Source organism: Heloderma suspectum, chromosome 10 (genome assembly GCF_057233095.1).
Source record: "Heloderma suspectum isolate Gila_16-S chromosome 10, 16-S_ref, whole genome shotgun sequence".
NCBI lineage: Eukaryota > Metazoa > Chordata > Lepidosauria > Squamata > Helodermatidae > Heloderma > Heloderma suspectum.
Genome location: NC_139467.1, coordinates 8,826,497 through 8,842,979, shown reverse-complemented (window position 1 = coordinate 8,842,979; position 16,483 = coordinate 8,826,497). Strand labels below are relative to the sequence as shown.

Here is a 16,483-nt window from a genome sequence, read left to right as displayed (position 1 = left end):
AAATTTACCTCTCATTGCTTTGACCATGCAAAAGCCCTCCTCAAATGCCTACGCTGGATTCTTGGGTCCTCAGATCCAGTACAAACTCTTCACTTTCACTTCAACACCCCCGTCCCCCCCACACACACTTCCAGATCACTCCCCATGCTCTTCTCCATGAAGACCATGAAGATGAGCTTCTCCAGCTCCCACCCTCCACCTTCCTGAGGTCTCTCTCCCAGGACTCCGACCTCTTGCTCACTGCCCCTTATTCCTGTTTCTCATTTGAAGAGAGCCACCCCATGCACGTAAGAGCCATATCAGTGTTTTTGGAATTCCCCTCATTCTGAAAAAACTTTTTCCATGCTGGCTGGGGGATGCTGGGAGCTGCAGTCCAACACATCTGGAGCGGGGCAGGTTGGGGAAGGCCATTTATGCACTGGGATGGTCTGCGTTTAAAGTCTGGAGCAGCCCTAAAAGTCCAAATAAATGACTTCTCGTACTTATTGTGATGCGCCCAAGTAAGGGAGAGATTTGAGTTGGCTTACTGCCCACGCCTGAAATCAAGCACAGCTGAGGCAGATAAGGGTGCAACTGGGAAAGCAGAAAAGCCCAAAGAGCAGGAAAGGAAGCAGCTTTATAAATCCCCGAGAATTTAGAGGAACGGGAAGAGAAGGAAGGGGACTGATGGAATAAAAGAAGACAGCAAGGAAGCAAGAAAAGGACTATTGGACTCCCAGTAATAATTAACTGCTTTGTAGGTGGGAAGGATTGTTGGTCCTCAGTCTTCCCCCTAGGATGTCCTGGAGGCTCCTAGGTCCAAGAACTGAGCCCTCACACGGTTCCAAGTCCTGGTGTAAGAGGGAGCTGAGAGAACTCTAGGGGTTTAATAAGTTCAGGAGGATCCTCACAATTATATTTTAATTTGTACACTTGGAGAGAAACTGTTCTACAAGGCAATTAATAAATCTGTAAATAAGAACCGCGGTGGATCAGACCAAGGATCCATCTAGCCCAACATCCTGCTTCCCGCTGCACGTCTTTGGGAAGCCCTGAAATAGGGCATGAAGGAAATGGTCTGCTCCCACTCTTGCTCCACAGTAACTGGTATTCAGAGGCATGCTGCCTCTGGACATGGAGATTCCATTTAGCGAACACCCCCAGGAGACTGATGTCTTCACCTCCTCCTTGAATTTGTCCAAGCCCCTTCTAAAGCCATCAAAGCCAGAAACCATGTATAAGTTAATTACAGATTGTGGATCCAGCCCTGGGCACTAAATAAGCTGCAGAGAGGAAGCAGGGAGGGGATGGCTATAGAAGGGCTGTTAGCTAAGGAGAAATCCACAGTGCAATCATATACATCCGGGGTGGGCTAAAAGTGGAACTCCAGCTGTTTTGGATGTCAACTTCCAGAATTCCTGACCACTGGCCATGCTGGCAGGGGCTTCTGCGAGTTGAATTCTGAAATATCTGGAGATCTACCTTCTGCCCCCTCCTTCTATACATGTCTACTCAGAAGGGGTGCATGGGTGTGCGTCTACCTTGTGAAAAGGTCTCTGGTCCTGATCTCCAACAGAACTTTTCCTACTGGATTGCCACTTGTCTTTTGCGCACCAGAGACCTTGCCAGGCCCCTGACTTAGTAAAAGCCCAATACCGAGCAGCAGAGACTCCTTGGAGACATACCAATATCGGGGATAACTTCATCCTCATCTGTGTTGCTGTCTTCCTCAGAGTCTTCCTCCTCAGCTCGTTTCTCAGAGGGGTTCTCGAGCTCAGCCACCGTGCTGTCCTCATACGTGTAGCCGATGGAAGCCTTCTTCTCTGCTAGCCTAGTGGGAGAAATGACACTCATTAAGGACATGGTGGCTGGAGCCTGCAGGATGGACGCCTGTGCTAGGCTTCTAAACCTTCCATCACCACCTTCAAGTCAAACCCTCTTTTCAGCCTTCATCACCTTGTCTACAACCCCAGGGGGGAGTGCAGGGGAGGGTTGGGAGAGAGAGAAGAAGCAAAATATCCATTAGTATTACCACTGAAATTCAGAGAGAGAACGGTTGGAGGGGGTGGATTCTTGTGAACCTTGAGATGTTTTGGTCTACAGCTTCCATCATCCCTCACATTTGGCTATGCTGGCTGGGGCTGATGAGAAACAAAACATCTGGAGGGCACCAGGTGGAGGAAGGACCTAAACCAAGGATGGGAAACTCCAAGCAGTCTGGGGTGGATATTCCTGGGGGGCCACACTCCTATCATTGCACGACCCAGAGCTAAAAAAAAATCAGCAGTTTACTGCCAAAATTCAGTAATATCATATTACGAAGTTTAATATCATATGAAGATATTAGCTTGAAAACAAGCTAAATTTGAGACTTCTGAATCTCCTTAGAGGTTTGCTACCGAATTTCAGCAGCAAGGTGCCAATTTTTTTACTGCTGCATTGTCAAATTTCAGCAGTGCACAGCTGGCAGTGGTGGTGGGAGCCACACTCATGGCCACCAGGGGTCATATGTGGCCGCCAGGTTGTGTGTTGCCCACCCCGATCTAAATTATTTCAAAGACATCCCTTAATACGAATGAATCCCTAAATATAAATATATCCAACAGGCTCATGGTGTCGGAGTGGGGCAGGGGGAAGCCCCCCCCCCCAATTGTACTGCACTTCTGAGGTGCCCCAAACACCTGCAAGGCTCCTGGCATATACTGATGACACCACTGCATTTTGCTAACCACGTTTGTTATGTTTCATGAAGTAGTATCAGCCAGCCCTTGAGAGTTTCATTGTAAACTGGAGGGTGGGATATACATAAGGAAAGGAAAACTAGAGTACTAGGAAAACTGCACCATTGGTGGAACAGCTTCCTGCCCTTGGTCTGCATCGTCTCATCCTGGATTCTGTCGCTTGACCACACCAGCGTGAGACCATTCATGCAGAAGGGGCTTTAGAGACAGGTAAATGGGAAAAGTGCACAAGCCAAGGGAGAATGTGCAAGGGAATGGTTTCCCTTTGGATGGGAGACTAGTGTCTGAGAGCAGGGAGGTGGGAGATGGGAGACGAGGCTTTTCCTCTGCGCCTTAAGAGCACTGGGGAGAGGGGGTTATCACATTCTCTACCAGCTTATACCAAGAGCCCTTCAGCAACTGAAAAATTCATCTCTCTCTTTTTAGCTAGTCATCTTCTGAAACAGGGCGGGGGAACTAGTGGCCCTCCTGATGTTGCTGGACTACAACTCTCATCAGCCCCAGCCAACATGACCAATGTTCAAGGATGTTGGGAGTTGTAATCCAACACCATCTGGAGGGCCACAGGTTTCCCCAACTCTGCTTTAAGGTGAACCAAAGACCAAGACCAACATTTCCCACCCTAGCGCCCTCTGGGTGTGATGGACTACAACTCCCATCACCCCCAGTCAAGCACGGCCAATGTTCAGGGATTATGGGAGCTGTTGTCAAACATCATCTAGAGGGCTACAGGCCCACCAGCTGTGTTCTAAAGACATGAAATCTCTCCTTAGCCCCCCTGGATCAGGTCAAAGTGTATTGGCCCCAGGAGTGTAGCCAAGTCATTTATAGTGTTAAAGGGGCCTAGAGATCCATAATGCTTGCTTAAGTTCATTATTCATGCAATTCCCATGCTAGTAAGCCTCTGAGCATGTGCAGATGAGCCAAAAGGCCGATAACAGCCTTCTCAGAACATTCCTTGCTAATGCGGAGAATGTCTTATCACTGATGTGCCTGAGAAGCAGAATTTGTTTACCTTAAAGCTGCAGGTGGCTGTGCGTGAGAACCAAGTGCTGTTAGTTTATGCTGAGAATGAACGCCGGGGGCGCGTGCTGCTGTTACGCTGCTTATTGCTAACCTGTAGAGTATAAGACTCATTGTACCCAGTGGCTCGGGGTTCAGGGAAGCTGCCTGATCCAACCATTGGGTACACCTGTGTGCTGTAAGTTACTCAATAAAGTCTCCTTGTAAGCAAACCTTGAGTCTGATTTATCACTATCGTGGCACTTCTAACCTAAGAGTTCAACACCCACGGCTGGGGCAACACACAAAGGTAGCAGCCCAAATACACAAGAGGCCCCACATCATGCATTCTATCTTGGCTGAGGACTCAGTCCTGCTTCACTGAGCCCACGTTCAGTACACTCACTTCTTTTTCTCATCCTCGTTGGGCTTCTGGAGCCCCCCGTACAGTTCATCGATGTAAATCTGATAGAGGCACTGCTCTTCCGAGACTACAAGAAAAAGATGGAAAACAACGCAGGTCAGAACTCCACAAGGCTCATCTAGTACAAGGAAGGTAAGTAAAGGAGACAACAAGGACAACATGATACCATCTCCCAACTCTCTCTGTCAGTTCTCTCCTCCCCACCCTGCCCAATGTGCCTGGGAAGATGGAAAATCAGCTGCAAAGACCAGTCGCAGCAGGTGACCAGGGAAACAGAGAAGCAGAACTGTCTGGGAGGAACTGTCCCTTGCCTGCTGGAACTGGGCAAGCCGTGCTTCTCCAAATCCCACCTTCAGAATCTGATATAAGCTCTTCCCCCGCCAATCAAGGAAGAAGTGGAGTCATGCGGGGGGTGCGACCAACGGGCCTATTTCCTTGTTGTGAACTGCCCGAGCGCTTTGGCCATTGGGTGATACAGAAATGTAATTAATTAATATAATTCTGGTGCTCTCAGCGGGTGGCAGAAGGCAGCTGGCGAGCAGCCATGGAAGTAGCCTCTTTTCCCAACAGCTTGTACAGATTGGCCATGTGTTTGGAGGGGATGGGGAGCCGTTCAATTCACTGGTTGATCCCCATCCCTGAACTGGACCAGAGGAGACATGGCCCTGGGAACGATGCGAGTTGTGCTCCAACAAATCTGGGGGGCATCAGGCTGCGGGAGGCTGGAGCTTTGCCATCAAGGGTTATTCTCTCTGTCCACCAAAGGGGATATCTCCTTATATATACCAAAGGGGTTGTCTCCTCCAGCATTCACGACGCAGTACCTTCCATCCTGTCCTTGGGGATTTACCCAGGAGAGAAGGGGATGCCCCAGTCCGCCGATCACAGGGGCTGCCTTTCCCTCCCCGCGAGATCACCCTCACACTCTGAGGCTGACAAAAGAATGCCATTAAGGGTGCAATCCTATGCATGTTTAGACAGAAAAAAGTCCTATTAATTCCCAGCATGCCCCAGCCAGTTGGAGGGCTTTTTCCTGTCTACACGTGTATAGGATTGCGCCCTAAGTGAATTGTCCCTCCTGATTACTAACTAAAAAATGCTGGGGTGTAAAATCTTAACTTCCTCGATACTGGATCAGCAGCAGCAACCGGGAGGGAATACTAAAGATACAAGCTCCACTCTTCCCCGACCAGACCTCTGTGCTTTACAGCAGAGAATGGAAAGTCAATGAGAACTTACTGCCAGCAAAGTCGTTCTGCACCAAACCTCTATACCTTTCGTAGTTGCATTTCCTCTCATCAGACTCCTGTTCTGGGGAGCTGGAAAAGCAAGAGGAAGAGATTGGAATTGGAAGGCTAAGTAGTAGAATCCGCATTATGCTACCCACCCTCACACCTTGCTGAGACCTGGAGGGTAGCTGTGAATTTACAGTTTAGCACAATCCTAAAGACTTCTTAAAAACAAAAATCAACAACAGGCTTTTAGCCTTTATGGTTATGGAGATGAAGTTAGGCAGTTACCTGTACAAGGCTCCAGTGTTCAGGGGTGGAAACTAACCCTTGCATTGCCAACCTTCCCTGCATTGATGACCTCCAGTCACTTTCCCCACAACCCCCGACCTACTTGCCTCTCCCCATTTCAAAACAATACTTTTATTAGGCCAATTCAAAGGCCACAAAATGTTGAAAGAAAAAAAGAGGCTAATGTTCAAGCCACGGAGCCTACGTTTGGTTATAACTTAAGACGGGAAGTGGAAGGAGAATGCAGACATTCAAATTAGGCTCTACCTAAAGCAAGAGAGATGGTTTTCACTCGCCACTGGCAAATTCTCTTGGAATTTTCCTCCCAATATGGCCCACCACAACATTGCTTTATAGGAAAAACACCTTACAGGATCCAAGAGCTACTTCCTTGCGCAGTGGTATTTTTCTCTTTACACCTTTTTCTTCCTCAACCTGGTGCCCCCCAGATGTGTTGGACTCCAACACAGATTCAGGCCACCAGTCCATCTACCTACTCTAGCTCTCCCAGGTCTCAGGAAGAGGCCCTTCCCAGCCATGCTATCCAAGAGCCTTTTAACAGGAGCTGCTAGGCCTTAAACGTGGGACCTTTAGCATGCAAAGTGTGTGCTCCGCCGCCGAGTTATGGGCCCTCGCCCAATATTCAAAGAAGTCTTAGAGACAATTAGCTCCACGGTTCTTTGGATCCTGGCCTACACAGCAAAATGTTAAAAGTTCAGATGCCACAACAAAGACATATGCAAGACAGACAAGTTTGCACATAACTGTAAATTTGTTTAATTCATTCCCAGCAAAATCAGTACTACATGTAACTTTTGTTTACTTCACTTGTCTCCATATCTAAGTGATGTATTGGGTTAGTGTGTTGTCTGAACTCAGGACATTTTCCACCGGGTGGCTTGTTAACCATGCAGCGTGGCTTATTTTGCTCAAACAAGCCACTCTGAGAACCCATAGTTTGTTGTTGGGTTGTTCAGGGTGGTTAACAGCGTGGCTTGAGTACAGGTGGAGAGGAACTCCTAGTGGATGCAATCGAATGCTGGTATGTGCCTATGGTAACATATATTCAGGGGCAGTGAGGGCGGCAAAAAACATAATCTTGCTGCCTCTATTGAACCTTCTGTCTGCTGCCCAGCGGAGCTTTTCAGAGTCATCCGGGGACTATTACGTGCCGGCTCGAAGTACAGCGTAGATCCCTCTGAGGCCCACTGTAATGCATTTGCTAGGCACTTCCAGGATAAGATTTCTTGCATCTACCAGGACTTATACTCCAGTGTTATAGCAGGTGAATCTGGTGAGTTATCCAGAGCACAGCCTTGTCCTGTTCTCCTGGATGAGTTTCAGTTGGTACAGCTCAAGGATGTTGACAAAGTGCTTGGACAGGTTCATGCAACCACTTCCATAATGGATCCTTGCCCCTCTTGGCTGATAAAAACTGGCAGGGAAGGAACAGCTGGCTGGGTCAGGGAGGTGATTAATGCCTCTTTGAGAGAAGGGATGGTCCCAGGCTGCCTCAAAGAGGCAGTAGTGAAACTACTCCTAAAGAAACCCTCCCTAGACCTGGAAAATCTTAGTAATTTTAGGCCAGTGGCAAATGTTCCTTTCCTAGGCAAGGTTCTTGAGCGGGTGGTTGCCAACCAGCTGCAGACACTCTTGGATGAGACCAATTATCTAGATCCATTTCAGTAGGGGTTCAGGCTGGGTTTTGACATGGAAACAGCCTTGGTCGCCCTGTATGGTGACCTATGTCGGGAGAGAGACAGGGAGTGTGACCTCGTTGATTCTCCTTGATCTCTCGGTGGCTTTCAATACCATCACCCATGGTATCGTTCTGGGACGATTGTCTGAGCTGGGAGTGGGAAGCACTGCACTGCAGTGGTTTCGCTCCTACTTGGATGGTCAGCTCCAGAAGGTAGTGCTTGGGGAATATTGCTTGGCCCCATGGATTCTCCAGTATGGAGTCCCACAGGGGTCAGTTCTGTCCCCCATGCTATTTAACATCTACATGAAACCGCTGAGTGCAGTCATCCAGATTTTTAGGGCACGTTGTCATCGGTATGCTGACACGCAGCTGTATTTCTCCTTTTCATCTTCTTCAGGTGAGGCTGTGGATGTGCTAAATTGGTGCCTGGCTGCAACAATGGACTGGATGAGGGCTAATAAACTGAATCTCAATCCAGACAAGACTGAGATGCTGTTGGCGGGTGGTTCTTCTGACCAGATGGAGGGTGCTCAACCTGTTTTGGATGGGGTTGCACTCCCCTTGGAGGAGCAGGTTCGTAACTTCGGGGTTCTCCTTGAGCCAACTTTGTCACTTGAGGCTCAGGTGGCCTCAGTGGCACGGAGTGCCTTCTTACCAACTTCAGTTGGTGGCCTAGCTATGTCCCTATCTGGACAGGGATAACCTGGCTTCAGTTGTCTATGCTCTGGTAATCTCCAAGTTAGATTACTGCAATGTACTCTACATGGGGCTGCCTTTGAAGATGGTTCATAAACTGCAGCTTGTGCAAAATGCAGCTGCCAGATTGATAACGGGACCAGAAGGCCCAAACATATAAGACCGACTCTGGCCCACTTGCACTGGCGGCCTATATGTTTCAGAGCCCGATTCAAGGTGCTGATTTTAATCTATAAAGCCTTACACGGCTTTGGACCACAATACCTGACTGAGTGCCTCTCCTGACTCTAACCTACCCGTATACTACACTCAACATCTAAGGCCCTCCTCTGGCTGCCTACACCGAGAGAAGCTCAGAAGACAGCAACAAGGGAGAGGGCCTTTTTGGTGGTGGCCCCCAAATTATGGAACGATCTCCCCAACAAGGCCCGCCTGGCACCAACATTGTTATCTTTTCGGCACCAGGGTAAGACCTTTCTCTTCTCCCACGCATTCGACAGTATATGATAAGCATTTAATCAATCCTGGAATGTCTTATGGTTGTTTTGCGGTTTGTTTGAAGTTGTTGTAGATCTATGTTTCTTTTGTGTATATTGTCTGTTCATGTGTTTTTTATGTAAATGATTTTTAATCTCTGTATATTGTATTTTTAATGTTTTTAATCTTTGTAAACTGACCAGAGAGCTCCAGCTATTGGGCAGTATAGAAATGTAATAAATAACAACAACAACAAGCCACACTCCATGGTTAACAAGCCACCCTGTGGAAAATGTCCTGGGTTCAGATAACATGCTAACCCCTGATTCAACCAACAAACCATAGTTTACATGCAGAAGTAGCTTCTCTCTTCCCCAGATGAGAGAGTCAGGAGTCACGCTTAGTTATCCAAGCCCTTTTTTAAATTGTTTCAGCGTCCAATTAACCATTTGATTGCACAAACAAATCAGAGCGTGAAGCAAGGAGCCATACATCTCAGGATCAAAAAAAAAAAAAAAAAGAACAAACACCTTACATTGGGTTCAGCAGTGGAGGAGTATACATGGGGATGTAGTCTAAGTGGGCTCGGACATCAAACCGGTCAATCATGTTGTTGGTATCACCCTGCCACGGCATCCTGCAAGGGACAAGATGTCAAAGGGAAAGATTAAAAGTCCTACAAAGAGAAGTCTTGACACAGGCTGGGGGAAGGGGAATCAACAAGGTAAGGGCAATTCCCCCTCACTTTCAGTAGACAGATTTCCACTTCGCCAGCACAGCGCTGAAAGTTACTCACATATTCACAGGGCTTTCAGCTGCAAGAGCCACGGCAGAATCTAAGTGGACCTTGCATGCACGGCCGTGGACTTGCAAGAACTGGGCCGGATCTTTTTTCTGGAAGAGAAGCACAACATAAAAAGCTGCCTTACACCGAGACAGACCACTGGTCCATCTAGTGCAGTATTGTCTACGATGACTGGCAGCGGCTCTCCAGGGTTTCAGGCAGGGCTCCTTCCCTGCCCTACCTGGAGATGCTGGGGATTGAACCTGGGACCTTCTGCGTGCCAAGGAGGGGCTCCGCCACTGGGACATGTTAAGCTGCATGAATGAACACGTGGCTGTTACTTCTAAGAAGTTGCACTCTGCAAGCAGCAGTCACATATTAAGATGAAGACAAATGGTGCATTTCAAGAACGACTCCTGCCCCAATATTTTCCACACACTTTCGCTGGATTGAGGAGGAAGGGAGTTCTCAGGGAGAACTACAGTGAAATCGCTCTCATTTGGAACACCCAGGAAAATTTGCATCAATTCAAATTCCTGCCTCTTAACAGAGAACTTTCCCCAACACCCAGGGCCACCTATATCTACATGAACCTCCCCACTAGTTAAGCTCTTCAGAGGCCCTTCTCTGAGTTCCCCACTTTGAGTGTGGGCAGACTGCTACTGGAGAGAGGACCTTTTCTGTTGTAGTGGCCAAATTATGGACTCCCCCCCATATTTTTGCCTGGTGCCAAATTCATTAATTTTTAGGCACCAGTCTCTCCTGTTCTCCAAAATCCGTATAGTGCAATAACGTTAAGCCAATTCAAAGATTACAGAAACATTTGAAAGCTTTTGAGATCTCCAAATCTCTTCATCAAGTAAAAAAATTACAAAAAGCGGGGGCGGGGGGGGAGATAGGTGGGCAAGGGGAAAGACTAGATGTTGTAGTCAGATGCATGTGTTGTCAGAATCTTAAGATGATATGGAGGAGGGTTTGCAGACATTCAAATTGGGCTCTGCCAGCTGATGGGATGGTTTCAGTGCCTGTTCCCCAGTACTGTTAACAGCATTTGAGATCCTTTTAAGTTTACCTGCTGTTTCTATCCGCTGACTCTGCTGCTTTTATTTTGAAGGGGTTGTTTTATATTGTATTTATATTTTTACTATTGTAATATGTAGTTTTGAAGCCACTTGTGATCAAAGGCAAGATATACATTCTACAAAGAAATTCACAGTGTGAACTCTGCAGTGAAAAGCATTTCTTTTTCCTCCCTTTTATGTGAGAGCAAGATCTGGCAAATACTTCCGGACATGCACCCTGAGAGTCATCTAAATACAACTGTCAACATTCACTGGCATATGTCCAACAAGTGGGAGAAATATACTTATTTTCATACATTCACAGTTTATCAAAATTCACATGTATCAGTGAAGTAGACGACTTCATTTTATGCATCACATGTTTATTCTCATGGATTTAAAGGAAAAATGGGATCAAATGGTAATAAAATGCAAACAGTCCAGTCTGTGACAACTCAGTTAAAGCTTCAGTGTTTGCAAAATAAGCATAGTGACCATCCACAATAACAGTAAATGGTGGTAACAAGATCATCCTAGCATTGCTAAGTTAATTAACACTTTTAGTGACTAGGCAGCCATTATTCCTATTCATGAACGACATTCTTTTTGCTCTTTTTGCAGCTACACCTCTGGAAGTTGTTAATCTAGAGCTGCCTTCCCCAACCAGGGGCCCTCCAGATGTGGACTACAAGTGCCATCATGTGGCAGTGGAAGGTCTCGGTTGGGGAAGGCAGCTTAAGAGGAGGCACTGTTATGTTGGATGTTCTGATGTTAATGGCTGTGTAGAAACACCTTACTGTTCAGCAACAGAGAACTGTAACATATCAAACACTCATATCAAGACAGACTTGGCTTTTACTCATTTGTTGATGATATGGTTGGGGGTGCAGGGCGTGGGGGAGGAAAAGGACAAAAAGGGAGATTATGCCAACATATTTCCCAGATCAGAGCCAGTGAGGAAGATACTCACTATCTTTTCATAATACTCTCTTCGACGCTCAGCTCGTTTCTTGTAATCCACCATCATCCCCCGGAGCTTCCGCTCATGTTTTCGGGCTTCGTGCCACATCTTGCTTTTCTCCACGCTGTTTGGGGCAGTGGAAGGGAGAAAGCACACACATACAATGGGAAGGACGAAGATGACAAAATTGAGCAAACCAGCTTACATAAACACACCAGGTCTCATCATACACACAGAACAAACTCCATGGGTAGGTTGTTAGTAACATTAGAAATTTCACTAGGCAACAGGTGCCTGAAAAAGTGGCAAGGACGAGAATGCCAATTCCAAAAATTTGTGCTGGCGCACACTGCTATGTCATAAGAAATAAAATTAAAGTCCCCTGTGAACCTGATTTACCCACTCAGAAAGAGGACTGCCCACTGTGCTTCTGTACAAGTTAGTAATCTTGCCTAGCCTCCTCCTAATCAGGCTTTGCTAGGGACAGCCAATTCTGGACCATTCAGTCACCCCCAAGGAAGAGATGTGCCAAAACTAGCTGCCCTCAGAGAATGCCACCTACTGCATCTCATGCAAGGCATTTCTCTGGTTTGCTTCTTCTCAACAGGAGGAATGCCCAGATCTGTAGCTCCATGAGGAAACAATTGATAAAGGGTGTGACAGGACACAACAACATACTCTGAAGTAATTCTGTTCAGGTGTAAGCGTGAAGTAGGTGGCTGGAAGGCTAGGCAGTCAAGAGTCCTTTGACAAACAAAACAGTAGTTGGGAGCCCAGGCACCCAAAGCCAATACTCACCAAGAGCAGGGATCTGGGAGATGTCAAAACAGGATGCTCTTGTTTTCACCAAGCACAGCCCATGAAAAGATTCAAGACTTTTTTTATACATGTGAAAGGAGTCGTAGCCTAGATAAATATAAAGGCGGAATGAGTTAGGGCTACAATCTTTAATCTGTAAGATAAATAAGCTAAAGGTCTGGGTGATGGAGGGCAACCCCCCATCCACCCCCACCCCAAGGTAATTTAATGCAGCAAGATGTTTGGCTCCAAGTTCAAGTTGCAAGAACAAACATATTGAAGTATTTTAAAGAAATTCAGAGCCCACAACAATTTGATGGAATAATTCTCTCTTGGATTTGGGGTGGTGGTGGGTAAAATCACATTTGCTATATAAATGACCATGCTGGCTGTGTATGATGGCAGTTGCACTCCAACACATCTGGCAGCATCAAGTTGGGGAAAGCTGGCTTATACCATAATAAGTTTGTGAGTTTTTAAAACGCTACAGAATTCTGTTGTTTTTGCTGACAGACTAACATGGTTCTCTCTCAGAAACTGAGCCACAGCTTGTTATACTCAGAGGAAGAAAATCCCATAGCAAAGGATGCACATCAATGTGCTTCTAAAAGGAAGCTGAAGAGGCAGAAAGGGAACAGCAGATCCCACTCAAGAAAGAATTAAACAGCCCTTCGCTTATGGACTAGAGCAGGGGTGAGAAACTTGTGATCCTCCAGATGCCATTGGACTCCAACTCCCTTCAGCCCCAGCCAACATGGCTAATCATCACAGATGACAGGAGTTCTAATCCAACATCTAGAGGGCTCCTGGATCCCCACTGCGAAGCTAGTCAAAGAAGCCACAATGAGGGTGAGGAAGAGAATTTCCTGCGGAAAGGTGATGTTGGAATAGCTGGAAGAACAGAACCAATGAACGTAACCATTGTTAAACAACCCAGACTTTTTCAACATCAATGTTACACAGAAATATAAGGTTATATTAACCAGAATAATAGATGGTTTGTGGAAGGGGAAGAGGAAAAAAAGTCACCTAAAAATAAACCATGATAATCGAGCCACATGCCTGGCAAATAATAATCCAGGGATTATTTCACATAATATATAATAGTGTGAACAATATTCTAAGGACCAAGAGAGAACATAATATTACCATTATCTCAGCTTCATAACCAGGCACACCCTTTAGGTGTGGTTACTGAAGACTTTAGGAATACCCACTTGAAACCCCACTGCAGCAGCCTTCCCCAGCTTCCAGCTGTATTGGCCTACAATGCCCATCATCCAAGCCAGCAGGGTTTTGCTGGCTGGGGACAATGGGAACTGCAATCCAACACATCTGGAGAGCATCCGCTTGGGAAAGGCTACACTACGGCAACCCTCCTTCCTCTCTACTCTGCAACAGGGCAGCTATTCAAAGCTGAAAGAAATTCAGAGGCACCTAAAAACATGCTAATCCTCAGGGGTACTGGTACACCCGTCATGCCCCTCCCAAAGCCAGTTTCTAGGCAAGGCCAATTTCTTCAAAATTATTTTTGTTTCTAGGTACTGGAGCTCTTATTGGTTTTGGTGGGGAGGGGGAAGAATGAGAGATTCCCCGTCCATTATGCGGGGGGGGTATAAATACACACACCCCTCACTGCCCATCACCTCACAGGGCAACCTCAGCGTCCCACCTCAGCCAGAGAGGAGCCCCATAAAGCAGCCCCCCATAAAGCAGCCCCCCATAAAGCAGCCCTCCACAGGGCTGCTTCTCCCCCTCGCCCAACTGCCAGGCCCCCTCCACCTGGGTGCGAACAGCCTCTCCGCGCCAAGCGGGGCCCCAGCAATCAGCCTCCGTCAATACACAGTTAGAGGACAGGAGAGGCCACTTCTCACCCTCCCCAAAAGTCGCAGCTCCCAGACCGGAAGCGGAAACGAGTGAGGGCATAGAGAATAAGAATGCAAGGAGGGAGAGAGGTACTGCCTCCTTGCGGCGGCCCATTGGTTGAAACGGGTCGCGTGAGGGAAAACACGCCAGCCAATCGCAGCGTCCTTCTGCTTCCCCGCCTTCCCCCATCCACCGAGGCAGGGGATTTTGTTGTTGTTGTTCTCCGAAATCGTCCGTGGGACCCCTACTGGTCAGCAGGGGAAGCGCAGCTCAGTGCAGCGTGCGTAGCGCAGGCGCAGAGGTGATCTACGACCTTGGGCTCTGGGTTTTTAGCCCGGAATGGGAAAGACTAGAGATCTCGTCAAGAAAATCGGAGATCTCGAGGGAACGTTTTGTGCCAAGACGGGCATGATAAAGGACAAAGAAGGCAGGGACCTCACAGAAGCAGATGAGATTAAGAAGAGGTGGAAAGAATACACAGAAGAACTATACAGGAAAGATCTGAATGTCCCTTGAGCCGGACATCCTCGAGAGTGAAGTCAAGTGGGCCTTAGGAAGCATTACTAACAACAAAGCTAGTGGAGATGACAGTATTCCAGCGGAGCTATTTAAGAGCCTAAAAGATGATGCTGTTAAAGTGCTGCACTCAATATGCCAACAAATTTGGAACACTCAACAGTGGCCACAAGACTGGAAAAGGTCAGTTTACATTCCAATTCCAAAGAAGGGCAACGCCAAAGAGTGTTCAAACTACCGCACAATTGCGCTCATTTCACATGCCAGCAAGGTGATGCTCAAAATCCTACAAGCTAGGCTTCAGCAGTATGCGAACCGAGAACTACCGGAAGTACAAGCTGGGTTTCGAAGAGGCAAAGGAACTAGAGATCAAATCGCCAACTTTCGCTGGATCACGGAGAAAGCAAGAGAATTCCAGAAAAGCATCTATTTCTGCTTCATTGACTACGCTAAAGCCTTTGTGTGGATCACAACAAACTGTGGCAAATTCTGAAAGAGATGGGGGTACCAGACCACCTTACCTGTCTCCTGAGAAACCTGTACGAGGGTCAAGAAGCAACAGTAAGAACCAGACATGGAACAACCGAGTGGTTCAAAATTGGGAAAGGAGTACGACAAGGCTGCATATTGTCGCCCTGCTTATTTAACTTATATGCAGATATTCATAATATTCATCATGAGAAACGCCAGGTTGGATGAATCACAGGTCGGAATTAAGATTGCCGGGGGAATTATCAACAACCTCAGATACGCAGATGATACCACCCTAATGGCAGAAAGCGAAGAGGATCTAAAGAGCCTCTTGTTGAGGGTGAAAGAGGGGAGTGCAAAAGCTGGTTTGAAATTCAGCATTAAAAAAACTATCATGGCATCTGGCCCCATCACTTCCTGGCATATGGAAGGGGAAGGAATGGCAGCAGTGACAGATTTTATTTTCTTGGGCTCCAAGATCACCGCAGACGGTGACTGTAGCCATGAAATTAAAAGACGCTTGCTCCTGGGGAGGAAAGCTATGGCAAACCTAGACAGCATAGTAAGAAGCAGAGACATCACCTTGCCGACAAAGGTCCGTCTGATCAAAGCTATGGTTTTCCCAGTAGTAACATATGGCTGTAAGAGCTGGACTATAAGGAAGGCTGAGCGCCGAAGAATTGATGCTTTCGAACTGTGGTGCTGGAGAAGACTCTTACGAGTGCCCTGGACTGCAAGGAGGTCAAGTCAGTCAATCCTAAAGGAAATTAACCCTGAGTGCTCATTGGAAGGACAGATACTGAAGCTGAAGCTCAAATATTTTGGCCTAATGCGAAGAGAAAACTCTCTGGAAAAGACCCTGATGCTGGGAAAGACTGAAGGCAAAAGGAGAAGGGGATGGCAGAGGATGAAATGGCTAGATAGCATCACTGATGCAATGAATATGGACTTGAGCACACTCCGGGAGAGAGCACAGGACGGGAAGGCCTGGCATGCTATGGTCCATGGGGTCACGAAGAGTCGGACGCGACTGAACGACTGAACAACAAGTTCAGACGGTCAGGCGATTCGAATCCTCGCGCCGCCTACAAACACGGACTGGAAAGGGTGGGATGAGAGGGCAGAAAATCATCTTTAACCATTCTGGAACAGAACCACCCCAGGCTGCAAGGGCAGTTTGGCTAAAGGGAGGGGTTAATAACCCGTGTCAGTTGATCTGGAGCAGCCTTCCCCAACCTGCTGCCCGCCAGAGGCGTTGGACTACAAGTCTCATCATCCCCAGGCACCATGGGATTGATTGCAGTGGCTTCATATGACACAAGTCATATGTACTTGTGAGTTACAAAGCCACTGTAGTCTTTCCTGATAATATTGTGTGTGTGCAGTGCGGGAAGATAAGGCCAGTACATGTGAACAAACCAGCGGCGCCCTAGGACTGGGAAACATGGCAAGAAATGCTAATCCAGCAAATGACGTTCACCAGTC

At 47.3% G+C, this 16,483-nt stretch overlaps 1 protein-coding gene across 8 annotated transcripts in view; it reads right to left on the bottom strand.

The window, feature by feature from the left end:
• CLASRP (CLK4 associating serine/arginine rich protein) overlaps positions 1-14,081 on the bottom strand; it is a 31,195-nt gene extending 17,114 nt beyond the window's left edge. For 4 of the 8 annotated variants that reach the window (XR_014785013.1, XR_014785014.1, XM_084814983.1 and 1 more), the window contains exons 1-8: positions 13,928-14,053; positions 12,146-12,253; positions 11,357-11,471; positions 9,338-9,435; positions 9,077-9,178; positions 5,386-5,465; positions 4,129-4,213; positions 1,665-1,810 (exon numbers count right to left, since the gene is read on the bottom strand). Coding sequence is in view for 5 of the 8 variants with exons in the window: in XM_084814983.1 (XP_084671109.1) it covers positions 1,665-1,810; positions 4,129-4,213; positions 5,386-5,465; positions 9,077-9,178; positions 9,338-9,435; positions 11,357-11,455 (610 nt within the window). In the remaining 3 variants the exon portion in view is untranslated. Of the gene's footprint in view, positions 1-1,664; positions 1,811-4,128; positions 4,214-5,385; positions 5,466-9,076; positions 9,179-9,337; positions 9,436-11,356; positions 11,472-12,145; positions 12,254-13,927 lie in introns of those variants that run through there. The other 4 variants (XR_014785015.1, XM_084814984.1, XM_084814986.1 and 1 more) reach the window with 2 other exon arrangements.
• Positions 14,082-16,483: the final 2,402 nt, after the last annotated feature.